Consider the following 13,105-nt stretch of genomic DNA (forward strand, 5'->3'; position numbering starts at 1 on the left):
ACAAATATTTTCCTCCTCTGAAGTGGGCACCCGCTGGAAGAGGAGCGCTGGAAGACATGTTCTTTAATAAAATGAGCCCAGAGATGGAGGGAGGAGGAGGGGAACGAAAACAAAAAAAGAGAAGATGTTATGAAAGTTCTGATCATAGCATAGTTTCCGGGTGACATCCAAAGCAGCTTTCTCCTCAAAGCTTCTCAGATGATCTCAGTTTTATGGACTAGTGTGTGTTTTAAAGAGTAGGAATGAAGGTTGACACTAAACACCCGTAGCAGGATTATTCGAACTCAAACTGGAGAACAGCAGACCCTTTCAGAATCCTGCCTGCATGAGCTTCGGGTTGCAGTAAATATTCCTTTTGTGTGAATGGATAATATACAGAAAGCTTGCCCAGCACGCAAACATTTTGAAATTCCACAGAATCAGTTTTGTAGTCATATCTAATTATCAATAATTTCTGCAATAAAACCAACACCACAACCCTTTCTACTATGCAAACACAACACTGAGTTAAGCTCCACCTTTATCTGATGGATCATAAACCAGTCTACAATGAAAACACTGATTGAACTCTAAGGCCTCTGGTTTGATGTAACTGTAAATGTAGCAGTAAGTACAGATGAGATAAATTCTATAAGTTGGTGATTTCTTAAGTGAAATCCCCTGCGAGGGGGTAGAGGGAAACTGGCTTCTGCCCATGGCTTTACAGTACTGCTGCCAGCAACAGATTCTGCATGCGCACGATCACAACACAAAAACACGTAGGCGCTTGGACAACGTGCCGCACGGAGAAATCTACTGAACCCCGCTTCATCTTGTGTCGTGTGTTCAGGCGTTTTCGGAACAATCTACCAGTTCCATCTTAAAGCATGCATCCTCACAAAGCATGATGGGATTGCCCCAGACGTCGCTGCTAGAAATGCTTGGAATGTTTTATTAACATATATGATTTTCTGTTATAAAAGATATGATACAAGAAGGTAGAAAATTAGAGTTCAGTTGAAAAGAGGAAAACAAGAGAGAAGGAGCTACACGACTGTTGCCTGTATATTGAAATATAACACACACTGCCTTGGGGTCAACATCACTTTGCCAGTGGTATACAAAAAGAAGAAAAAGTTTTTCTTTTCTAAAAAAAAATGTTATTATCACTGTTTCTTTTCTTTTTTTGTCTTTCAAAGACTCGGAATACTCCAGTTGGCATCGACAGGGAACTGTACACTGTTGCACAAATGTCAAGCCACAGCCATTCAAAAGGCTTTGAGAGTGAAATTCCCCAGCCACAGATCGCTGAGACCAGAGTATTATGGGATGTGTTGGGCGCTATCAGAGTCTCACATGGCAGTTCCTGTGGTGACCAAGAGAAGGCCACGTCTGTGGCCAAAGCATAGCGGTGCTCCAGTGTCCCATTCCGTTAGCATCAAACTCCAAAACAAAGTGACTAAAAACAAACTGAAAAACAAGATCTAAATCAGCTAGAAAAGGTTGGTTACAGCATCGAAGGAGTCCTCCGCTCGTTTGGTTGCATAAAAGACGAAAGTCCCTTAAAGTCCATCTCCAGCTTACTTCAGTCGAAGGCACTTTGGCAAGAAGTCCCCAGAAATGACAAAACACAATGGCAGATGACAGACATGATGATGATGATGATGATGATGGTGGTGGTGGCGACAGACTGAGTGGGGAGCGGTAAATGCAACCAGTTCCATTGGTGCTGGCAGAGTCCTGGCGTCCAATTGATCACACAGAGCACTGCAGCAAAAACGAATAGAGGAAAGGAGTCCCCTCTATCCATTCTTCCTCCTCTCCTCTCCTCTCCTCTCCTCTCCTCTCCTCTCTTCTCCTCTCCTCTCCGTCCTCTTCAGTTCACGGTGGGCACCTGGTTGAGGCTGTACTCCTTGGCCTTGAGACGCAGGTTGGCGATGCTGTTGGCCATGTTTACTCCCGCGGAGGAGGTGGTGTTGGCACAAGTGGGTGGGTAGGTTGCCATGGTGCTGTGGAGAGAACAGCCAATAAGAAAAGTGAAAGGTGTAAAAAGACGAACGCACTCATGGAACTTTTAGCATTTGCGAAATATGCAACTATATATGCAATTATACAACTGCTGTAGAATACTAGCACAAATTATATAATTTTTCATTATTTGACTTAAAACACACTGAAGAAGGCACACGCCGAAACGCGTATGTGCAAATAAAAGAGTATGTATGCATAGTGCGGCCTCTCTCCTATTTTTCTTGTATGTATAACTATCCAGGCCAGCACTCTTAAAGTTTAGAAATAGACAAATTGAGTGAAGCCTGCTCCTATCCTCACTGACTTAAAACAATGTACCATAATTTCTTTTAAATAGATTAAATGGGCTTTAAATGGCCAATAGATTAAATGACCCTTCTCACAGATAACCAGTTACTAAGGCAGCTATAATCAATCAATTAATGGAATTATCGACTATTCTGAAACTCAAAAATGTTATGGTCTATTGACTGTTCTATGACAGTAAACTGAATATGTTTGGCATGCGGACAAAACACAGCATTTCAGGCTATCATCTTGGGCTTTGGGAAACACTAATCAAGGATTTTTCATAATTTTATGACATTTTATAGACAAACCAAGTAATTCAATCAAGAAAATAATCGACAGATTAATACATTTTGAAAAATATTCATTAATTGCAACCCTAAGGACAACAAATTGAACATATATAAAACAAATATTGATTCTGAGCCAAGAGTATCAGTTCATTATTTCAGTTATTTTGCAACATAAAAATACCTCAGTAATGAAGTGTGCATTAGTAAAACACTGGTTTAGTGCGCCAAACTGGAGAGTTTTTACAAGGTTGGAGCTGATTTTTATGTGGTACATTTTTTTGTAATTGACTCTTGTACTATTCTTTTGCAATCATCATGGATGTTCAGTGTATTACAAACGTGCGATAAATGGCAAAATGCAACATTGACAGACTCGTCTGGCAAGAACACACACATGCAAAGGGTAGCGCGCGCGCACACACACACACACACACACACACACACACACACACACACACACACACACACACACACACACACACACACACACACACACACACACACACACACACACACACACACACAATCACACACGCACACTAGGGAAAGAAAAAAAAAATGTACTTGCATTCTGTGGGCAGCATTTTCTGTGGCACTCGAATTGGCCCTCCCTCCGGCCTCGGATACCAGCTTAAGAATATATAAACCATTATTAATACTTTATAAATTGCTTTATCAGCACATAATAACTGCTGTACTCATGTGTAATTAACACTTCACAGGTACACTGAGTCTTCTGAAGACTCATTTACTGAGAATATACCTGGTTTTTAATGTTAATATGATAATATGATCTTCCACCAGTTCCTCATTCTTATTTAGTAAAATGCTGGTTTGGTAGAAGCATTTGATGGATGGACATATGGACAGGGCACTGGTGGCAGTGCAGTGGTCATGCCTGAAGGAGCTGATATGACTACAGAGATAGCACAGGGCCGTGGGCCCGAGGCCTGGAGTTGCTGGCCGGCGGCTAAGGTCGTATAAGGATCGCCGTTAAATCATAGAAACCTGAGTCACAGAAAATCCTGCCCAGCAGATTGTTTGCCGTCATCTCATCTCATCTTGCCTCTCTCTCTCTCTCTCTCTTGTTCTCTTTCACTCTCTTTCTCTCCGAAAGTGGGACCGTATGGACCCCCTGACCCAGGCTTGGGAGACGCCAGGGGTCAGCTCTGGATTTCATATGGTTTGTTTTCAGATTATCACCCTTATCCTGGGGGGGTTTTGCCGCCCTCCCCGCAAGACTCCCCAACCTCGCCGCTGATGGACAGACAGAGAGGCCGAGTGGAGGGGGGTACAGGGTGGGGTGGAGCGACAGGCATCGGAGCCCTGAGATCTGAGCCATGTTTCTGTCAGCCAATCATCGCCCTTGCCACTGACGACCACCCCACCCCGCGCAAAATCAGGGGAAAAAAAATATTTTTTATCTTTCCCGATTCATTCCAATTTCCAGATTTAAACATATCTATTTTCAGTTATTCAGCCATATATGCAATATGCGTGGTGAAGACATATTGCGTCTACAGAAATGTGTACAGTCCTTCGTGACCATTTAAGTCACATCATAAACACATTCACAACAAGGACTAATATACCTTAACCACTCACTCCCATTCAACGTGACGGACATTTGGCAGAATTAATCGATTCTCTCAGGTCCAGTAAAGAACAAAGTAGAGAAATCGGCATGGCTATCAAGCGACAGAACAACCATGAAGCAAGGAATGACAAAATGAGAAGATATAGCGCAGACGAGAGACAGAGAGAGAGAGAGAGAGAGAGAGAGAGCGCAAGAGGCAGGAAATGAAATGAAAACAGGCAATGGGTGCAGAGGTGACTGGGAGCGATGACAGAGGCCAGGCAAGGGTCAAGGGTGAGAGGTCAAAGGTGAATGAAGCTGCAGGGCAAGGGTGGCGACTGTGTGTGTGTGTGTGTGTGTGTGTGTGTGTGTGTGTGACAGTGTGTGGTTACCTATAGGGAGAGGCTGAGCCCCAGGACAGGTAGTCGTTTGGTCGCGGTGCGGGCCGAGGCACGATGGGTTGCTCGACAGCGGTCACGTCGCCCGAGTAAGACTTAAGCAGCGAGGCGTTCTTGCTGGCCAGCATGGCCCTCTCATTGCGACGGAACTTTGCCCGTCGGTTCTGGAACCACACCTGGCAAAAGAAACAGATCCACACGGAACACCAGTGAGAAACCATGAGCCCAAAGGCCGATAAATCCTAACGCTAATCCCAGTTAGGCAGGGGGTTTCAGAGCACAGCAGCTCTTCTGAGGTGCGTTTCTAATAATCTAGCCAGCATCACAGTCTAACCACCGTCACAATTTCCGCCATGACAACCTTGGTTAGACGATTTGGTGTTTCTTGAAATAGTAGTTTAAAGGATCAGTTGCAAAGTTGAGTGATTGGAATTACTGATTGCAACGAGTAGTTAGATGCCTAGTTCCAGGATATTTGCTCTTGTCAATGTTATACTTGCATTAGTTTGAGAAAACTGACTTGATCTCCCTTCCACCTCCCTCCCACCCACTCACTGAGAATTTGACTTTTAATTGAACAATTAATACATTTTATATTAATTATTATAAATTATTATTATAAATAACATAATTGTAAACAATTACAAAAGGCCTACCTAGGAGAAATAAGGCTGACAGATATACCGCATGGGAATTTATTTTTCAAATATAACCTAAATTTATTTGATTACTTTAAAAAAAGAAGTAGTTATGGATATTCTTAGCAGCAAGCCACTGTGTGTGTGTATGTAGCTGATTGGCCGGGACTGTGCTCTGATTAATAAAATACTGGGAGACAACATCAATCTCTTCTTCGGTTAAAATTATCAAAATGTAGTTTGTCATTCTCAACAACCACTACGTATTAAGAGGCGGCTCCTTCTGCTGCTCTATTAGATCCATAGGATTCATTTTCACCCTCTGCAAACTGCATTGAGTTATAGAAAATGCTGTTTTGACTATGGCAGTACAAACAACGGAGTTGGAGAACTGCCATCTGCAATATTGCTACAGTTTTGAGAAACTGTAGGTCAGTAGTTTAGCCAATGATGCACCATACCATCGTGCGTCGATATAATGCCTCCCTGGGCCTGATCTGAAAATGTGGCACTGCACACAACCTCAAATGATTTCACATACGCACAATCATAGCTCCTCTATAACTAGCTCAGCAGAACATTTTAATAATTAAAGCATTTGTTTTAATTCAGTTAATTTCATGCTGTGACATGGTGTAGAAATCATATATGTGGAGGAACATTTGTCCCACAAAAAACACTTTGAAAATAATTCATAACAGCAATTAATCAATGTAGTTAATTGTGACAATGACATTTGTGAGTAGTATTGAGTTATCATCCATGGATTTGGGACAACTAGTGAGTAAGAATATGTGTAGCTCCCATGGTGCAAGTGGCTTTTTCAGTAAAATCACATTTTGGTGTACCAATTAAACTATAACACACATACACCCTCCCGCCCAACCACATACTCACACTCACACAAATGGAAAACAGCTATGAGGCATTAGTCTCACCTCTCTGACTATGGTGGGAAAATCACTTAGTCAATGATGAGTTTCATTTAAAACTATTTCAACAGTACCATCTGAATACAATTGTCTTTAACCTTAACTGAAGTCAGAAAAATATACATAGCACTCAAATACACACACCAAAATGAAGCTGGGTTAGGTATGGCTCTGTGATCAAGAATAGATTGCTACAAGCAACCAAACAAGCGCAGCACAGTACTGATGAAATGAAATGACAGTACAGAAAAGAGTACTGTTTCATATTTTATATTTAAGTGGTGAAATAAAATCAATCAATCAATCAAATATCTTACAGGCTACTACAATTGTTTCAGTTTAGTGTGCATACAGATCCTGTCCACAGGCATCAACACACCAACACACAGACAAAGACACACACACACACACACACAAACACACACACACACACACACACACACACACACACACACACTTATGCACTGCTTGAGGCTGTGCCTGATGCAGAGCAATGTTTTAGCTCTGTGAAATAAAAGTGGATATTAAAGGTCTCGCCAAAGCACTGCATAAGCTATCACGCACACACACACACACACACACACACACACACACACACACACACACACACACACACACACACACACACACACACACACACACACACACACACATATAATGGAATGAGCTCTAAGTCTCTATCAAAGCAACTCTGCCTCAGATTCTGGGACACATTAATCACAGATGTGCGTCCTCTCTTTCCCAATGTCTCTCTCTCTCTCTCTTTCTCTCTCTCTCTCTCTTACTCTCACTCCCTCCATCGCTCCCTCACCCACACAATGCCATTCTCCATTTCATTTTGATACTGATTTGATCTTTTTTCACATTATTCCTCTACAGCTACAGTATATATCTCATTTCACTTAGTTGTGTCTCTGTCTCTGATCTATAAAAGAAAAATCCAAAGCCATGTCTAAACCCTTACACTGTCACTCACAAATTCCCACATGACAATGCACAAAAAAGCACCAAATGGTTAAAACCAAGTTCCAGCATAAATGGCAAACTTATACCTCTCTATCCATGTGTAAATAATGCTGACTTGTAGACATTTAGTTGTGCTTGCTGGCACTCATGTACACTCTCTCTCTCTCTCTCTCTCTCTCACACACACACACACACACACACAGAGGATGTGCTGCCATCTCACCTGTACTCTGGCCTCGGTGAGGTTGACCCTGCGCGCCAGGTCCTCCCTGACGAAGGCGTCGGGGTAGTGTGTGCGCTCAAACACGCGCTCCAAGGCCTGCAGCTGGCTGCTGTTGAAGGTGGTCCTGTTCCGGCGCTGCTTCCTCTTCTTCTTCTCCTCCGCATTCAACTGCTCATCTGATACACACACACACACACACACACACATAGATGTTGATGTAAAAACATAAGCGTGCACACAGACGTACATACGTACATTAACACACACACACACACACACACACACACACACACACACACACACACACACACACACACACACACACACACACACAGACACAGACACACACACACAGGTAAGACACAAACATATCGGCACATTAATAAATATACAAATATGCGTACACGTCATACACGGCACATATATAAAGTGAGCTTATATGCACATGTCAGTATACACAGGCAGAGAGATTTCTGGTTTAAAAAGGTAAAACAATATTAGCTTCTTCCATATCAAGACCCCACCCCCTTCTACACACACCTCTATCATGTTTGATATAGCCTACAATCCCCAAGGTTGATCTGATTTCATTCTGATAACGTTTGGCTTCTTAGATCTGGTGTTAAAAATAGGTTACACATACACACGATAGAATATCAACAGACTTCCAGAGATGGCTGTTTGTTTGCGCTCCCGTTGTCACTATACCATAAGTTGGAACATGGAAACAAGTAAAACAACCATATGTCGAATCTAGTAAATAAACAGAGGATTTTACGTTGCATTAGAGTCTAATGGAGGATCATGTTCGAATATGTCGATGCAAGTCCCTCTTCATTGTCTACATCTCCTATAACACATTTTATGCCATACGTGTTGCAATGTGCCTAACAGAGGACGTTCAAATTTAAAACTTGATGTCTAGGAAATCCCAATTTTAGAGGTAGGCTGCGAGGGTTTTATGAGGACTTATAGACCACTGATTAGGCTACGTTTAGAAGTAGAGCTGCATATCCACGTTTTGAAACAAACGTTATCATGGGTTAAGTTTACTGAATACAACAGTTGGGATTATTTATGTTTTCAATTTTGAGTGCGGTACAAAGAAATTCCGTGCGGTGCACCAGGTTTAAATAATTTCTATTTGGAAACCACACAAACACAGTTAAGGCCTCCAATTGGTGTCTTAGTTAATTACGAGGCATCTGACGTCATTTCAAACTGGCAGAGGCATTGCTGGTAATTTATGATGTCGCTTTGGGAGGTTGATATCTGACAGAGTTGTTTACGAGTTCGTTTTACAGCTAAATGGATCTTCAGAGACAAATGACCTTAGCGAGGTCATTTTGGTGGTAAAATAAAACGCATTGGTTCAAACCCTGCTCCATTAAACCGCAGCCTTTTTAACACAGTGCTTAATTGCTTATTATTATGGCAATGTAATGAAATAATTTGGAAAACAATAAACCCATTTATTTGATGCACGATTTTGGACTATAAGAATACCCACTAAATTCAGATAATTCTGGAGAGTTATTTACAGTTTAGATCATTGAACAACCAACAATATGCAATAACGTGTGTAAAAAATAGCCCATTGTAAATAATTTTAAAATCGTGCAGAATCCCTTTGTCACAATTAACTGAGATTAGGCCTATTTTCATAAAGAATATTTTAGCAAGTCAGACCGACTGCAGGAACCGCCGACTATTTCGGCCCATAGTGTTCTGCAGTCGAATGAATTTAAATGGTATGTAAGACATTTTTACTACTAAAATTAGACTCAACGTAGGCTAATCACTAAAAAAAATCTATTTCATTAAATATAACATAACATTTAGCAAAAAAATAGAAGTATGAATAGGTCACCGCAAGTCAAGTCAAGTCAAGTTTATTTATATAGCGCATTTCATACACAGAGGTCATTCAATGTGCGCAAGAATATTCAACTTCATTTATTGTCTGCCTGCATCGGATCTAAAAATCTGAAATAGTCCTGTAGGCATAATAGCATTTGGGCAGATTGTGGTTAAAATAGCTTAACGCGAGGACGCGTAAGACCAGAAAGGATTCATAATAAGTCTCCCTTTAAGATAGATTCGTCCAAATCTCTCCCTCTGCCCGCATGGCCTTCGAGCATAGTGGTACTGCACCCTTTCACAAGTTCAAAGTCGCCTAGTCCGCGACAGAGAATACATCATATGCCCTTGTCTTTGTTTGATTGCGGGTCAGTTCTTTAGGTCATTTGGAGAGCGCTCTCATAAACCGCTTCCACTTCTGTGTTTACAATGGTCATTTTTCTAAGCGGCACTTCTATTTGAGAGAGTGCAAATAAGCATTGTTGAATGCAGACGTTTTACAGCTGATAGCCGTGCAGCGATTAGCCTACTCCGATTCTTGCTGGCCAAACATCTTAGTTTTTATTGCTTCAATTTAAACTCCAAACGCTTATGACTGTTTTTTATACAAGCCGTTTCTTTTGCATCTCAGGATTTGTTCAAATAAGTAGGCCTTACAATTATGGCACTGAAGGACATTAATGTCACTGTGGGTCGCTATTTAAATAATTGGCCCACTGATGATATAGGCTACCCGATGGCCCATACAGTGTGGAATCACTTCTGATCTTTGCATTTTATTTCCTCAGATCTGTAGCTCATCTCTAGCCTTCCTATTAAGCCCTTTCTCTGCAGTCTTTCACTAGTAGGCTACTGTGGCACAATAGGAAATAGTGACAAATGGTCGTTTGGACAGGTCTAGCTTTTGCAAATAATAGAAAAGAGGGAAAGAATAAGGTGATGATAATGCGTAAGATTAGTTAACACTCTAGGCCGTCCTGATATTTCTACAATGTCAATGCGCAATTAATGTAAGGTTACGTGTATGTTACCTATAGTAAGCGCCACAAGCCTTAGGTATAAACCAAATATTGTCCCGAGGAAAGGGATGAATTAGCAATTCCTTATCAAAATGCTAATATTCCCACTCCTATTTAATTGTGAATATATGACATACTATAGAGATCATTTCTTTAATAATAATATATGCCATGATCATAAATATGCTTCAACAAAAAGTGCTTAAGATAAACGTAAGGCTATAATTAACGTATATCAAGTTTTAATTCGTCAAGTTCAAAACCGATTATCTCTGTGTGGTGGTGAGGACAGCATTCTAAATGTCTAAAAACGATGGGAAAACGCATAGTAGGAAGTGCACTGGACTTGTATGCTGAACCAACAAGTATCGGCAAAGCAGTAGTGGCACTTTATACTTGGGATTGTTAGTAAACTTATGAGGCGGCCTAGGCTGGTTTAAATATAATTTCACGTTTGGAGAAACGTATAAAAAGTGATCACCGTCGAATTAACATGCACCGTTTCAATGAAGACACTCCTACTTTTTTTCACTCGTCTACATTTTTACGATACTTTTACAAGAAATAAATATTACATTTGTCAGTGCATAACATAACACGAGGAATGGAAATGGAAAGGCATGGAAAGGCATGAAAAGTCTTCGGGAAGTAGCCTGGCGAGGGGCAGATCTGATATAATTTGGCCAACTGATGGAGTAATTGTAGGCGTATGTTCACATGGACACAGATAATTATGACAAATTATTGTGTTTAAGTATTTTGAAATTGTTTGACAAGTGAACAAGCCACGGATTTACGACAGGTTTGCTGGTCCTTTTTCCTCCCGGCACCTACGTCCCTATCAATCTGATTTACCTTAAAAACAACAATAACAACCATTAAACTCAGCGTCTCTGTCAACCACTCCCATTAACCTGTGAGTGCGAGTGTTTCTCTGTGGACTTTAGGCGTTAATTTATGCTCTAAAACACACGGCTACACTCGAGGAAAGAAGGGTTATTTTGTTTTTGCTGGGGTGGATCCAACGGTTCTCCATAAGCGCAGTTTAATAATACTCCGCTCAAGCCACTTTTCGTGTTAAATTGCAATCTATGCATCATATTTCTGGACTGTGATATATTATTGTTCGCCTTGATTTGCATCCTGCTGACCATGTCCACCAACGCAGCTGTATATCAGTGACTTCAAAGTGTTTATGGCAAATTAATGGCCTTAAGAACGAGCTTCAGAACTGATGGATTGCTCAAGAGTCACGGAGTACTCTCTCCAGCCACGTTGGTTTCAACACAGACTGCGTCTAGAGACGGATCTACTAATTACGCACCAAGTGAATGTGACTTTTTGCCTGTCACTGTCCTCTGTTTTCCAGGTTAAACCACAAGCAGAAGGTTCTATCATAGGCTACTAACATCTGCAACACCGAAGCTTACGAGTCATTAGGTAAACCCAAAAATCACAACGGAGCACGGAGTAATCCTTTAGGGAAGCGTCATAAGTTCGATATTTTCCCGGACAGTTCATAAATTCGGAGCCTTCGCATCAGCTGGTTATTGACATAACCTACGAACGCGCTAATGTGCCAATCCTTTTCTGCGTTTAGGTGTTAATCATGACTATGTCCCGAGTGAGCTCGCCGTAGAACCGAGTGAACACACCCTGGGAGTAGCGTACACTTTGCACTTACTCTCCTGCTGTGTCGTGTCGCTGCCGCTGGTCAGGCCCGGGGACTCCAGCATATTCCTGCCCGCCTCACCGACGCCGTCCTCAGCCTGGGTGCCGACCATCTCCCCTGCCTCCTCCAGATCCAGCAGGTGGCTCACCGAGAAGTTCTTTTTAGCCTGCAGGTTTTCCAGATTGGCAGTAATTGGACTCTCCAGTCGGCTAGATATCGATGCTTGTCTGTCCATTACATGTGCATAGCTAGAAGTCATGACGCAAATAGGATACAGAGAAAAAAATGGCGCAATAATAATAGCCGAGCCAAATTGTTCCTTGCATACGAGAAAGAAAAAAACAACACCCACGGCGCCTCCAAACCGACAGACGAAATCTCCTTTTCCTCCGGAGCGGGGTTAAATCGCTGTAAGCATCCAGTCGAGAAGATGTTTTTTTCAGCGTATGCGACCCTGGGACGATCTCGAGCTCAACGCCACGCTCAGACCAGGTTCATCTCTCTCCCTGTTCAGGCGATCATCTAAGGTTTCGTGCCTGCGCGGGCGTCCATCCATGCACACAAATACACTCACACACACACACGCACACACACTCTCTCTCTCTCTTTCAAACAGACACACAACCAGGCCCAAGTACGTTCACGAACACACCCACAGCCGAAGTACCAAGTCACCAGTGAAAAGTTTCACCAAAGTCCAGCACCTGGCTCCACGGAAGACCCCAGCCGCTGTTGACTCACGCTCGTGACTGAGCAAAGTTTTTGCGAAAGTTCTGATGTCTAACAGATGCGCATGCATGTGAGGGAACTTCAGTGTAGTGGAGAAACGGGCACGCTGACTGCCTTTTTTCTGCCGCTGATCACTAAACGCTCTCTCTCTCGCTCGCTCTCGCGCTCTCTCTCTCTCGTACTTCAAACGAGGCGCTCGCTGGCACGCTGCTGAGGCCCGCGCGAGAGGCTAAATGAGAAATGGAGACCCCAGGGAGGAGAGATCGACCTAATAGGGGCCCATAATTACGTGGCAAAGCCTTTGTGCTGTATCTGACGTTACACAGACTCCCTCTCTCCTCTCTTTCTCTCTATCCCCACCCTCCCCACTGCCGTGTACACACAATAACATCACCCAATCCACTCGATAAATTGAACCGGAATGCAACCGGCGATGTAAGAAGAGGGCGATGTACCCTCGTGGGCACTGGACAAGGAAACCAATTACGCTACCACACCTAA

At 42.4% G+C, this 13,105-nt stretch overlaps 1 protein-coding gene across 3 annotated transcripts in view; it reads right to left on the reverse strand.

Moving 5' to 3' along the window:
* prrx1b (paired related homeobox 1b) overlaps positions 1 to 12,661 on the reverse strand; it is a 12,919-nt gene extending 258 nt beyond the window's left edge. The window contains exons 1-5 of one of the 3 annotated variants that reach the window (XM_076277672.1): positions 11,888 to 12,661; positions 7,325 to 7,500; positions 4,560 to 4,741; positions 3,156 to 3,221; positions 1 to 1,988 (exon numbers count right to left, since the gene is read on the reverse strand). The exon at positions 1 to 1,988 is cut by the window's left edge and continues 258 nt beyond it. In XM_076277672.1, the coding sequence (XP_076133787.1) occupies positions 1,856 to 1,988; positions 3,156 to 3,221; positions 4,560 to 4,741; positions 7,325 to 7,500; positions 11,888 to 12,134 (804 nt within the window). In that variant the 5' untranslated portion in view covers positions 12,135 to 12,661 and the 3' untranslated portion in view covers positions 1 to 1,855. The remainder of the gene's footprint in view (positions 1,989 to 3,155; positions 3,222 to 4,559; positions 4,742 to 7,324; positions 7,501 to 11,887) is intronic. The other 2 variants (XM_076277671.1, XM_076277670.1) reach the window with 2 other exon arrangements.
* Between the last annotated feature and the right edge of the window lie 444 nt (positions 12,662 to 13,105).

This window comes from Alosa pseudoharengus, unplaced genomic scaffold (genome assembly GCF_046254945.1).
Source record: "Alosa pseudoharengus isolate Yale_2024_CS ecotype anadromous, Long Island Sound unplaced genomic scaffold, YU_APseudo_1.1 YU_APseudo_1.1_scf_11, whole genome shotgun sequence".
Classification (NCBI taxonomy): domain Eukaryota; kingdom Metazoa; phylum Chordata; class Actinopteri; order Clupeiformes; family Clupeidae; genus Alosa; species Alosa pseudoharengus.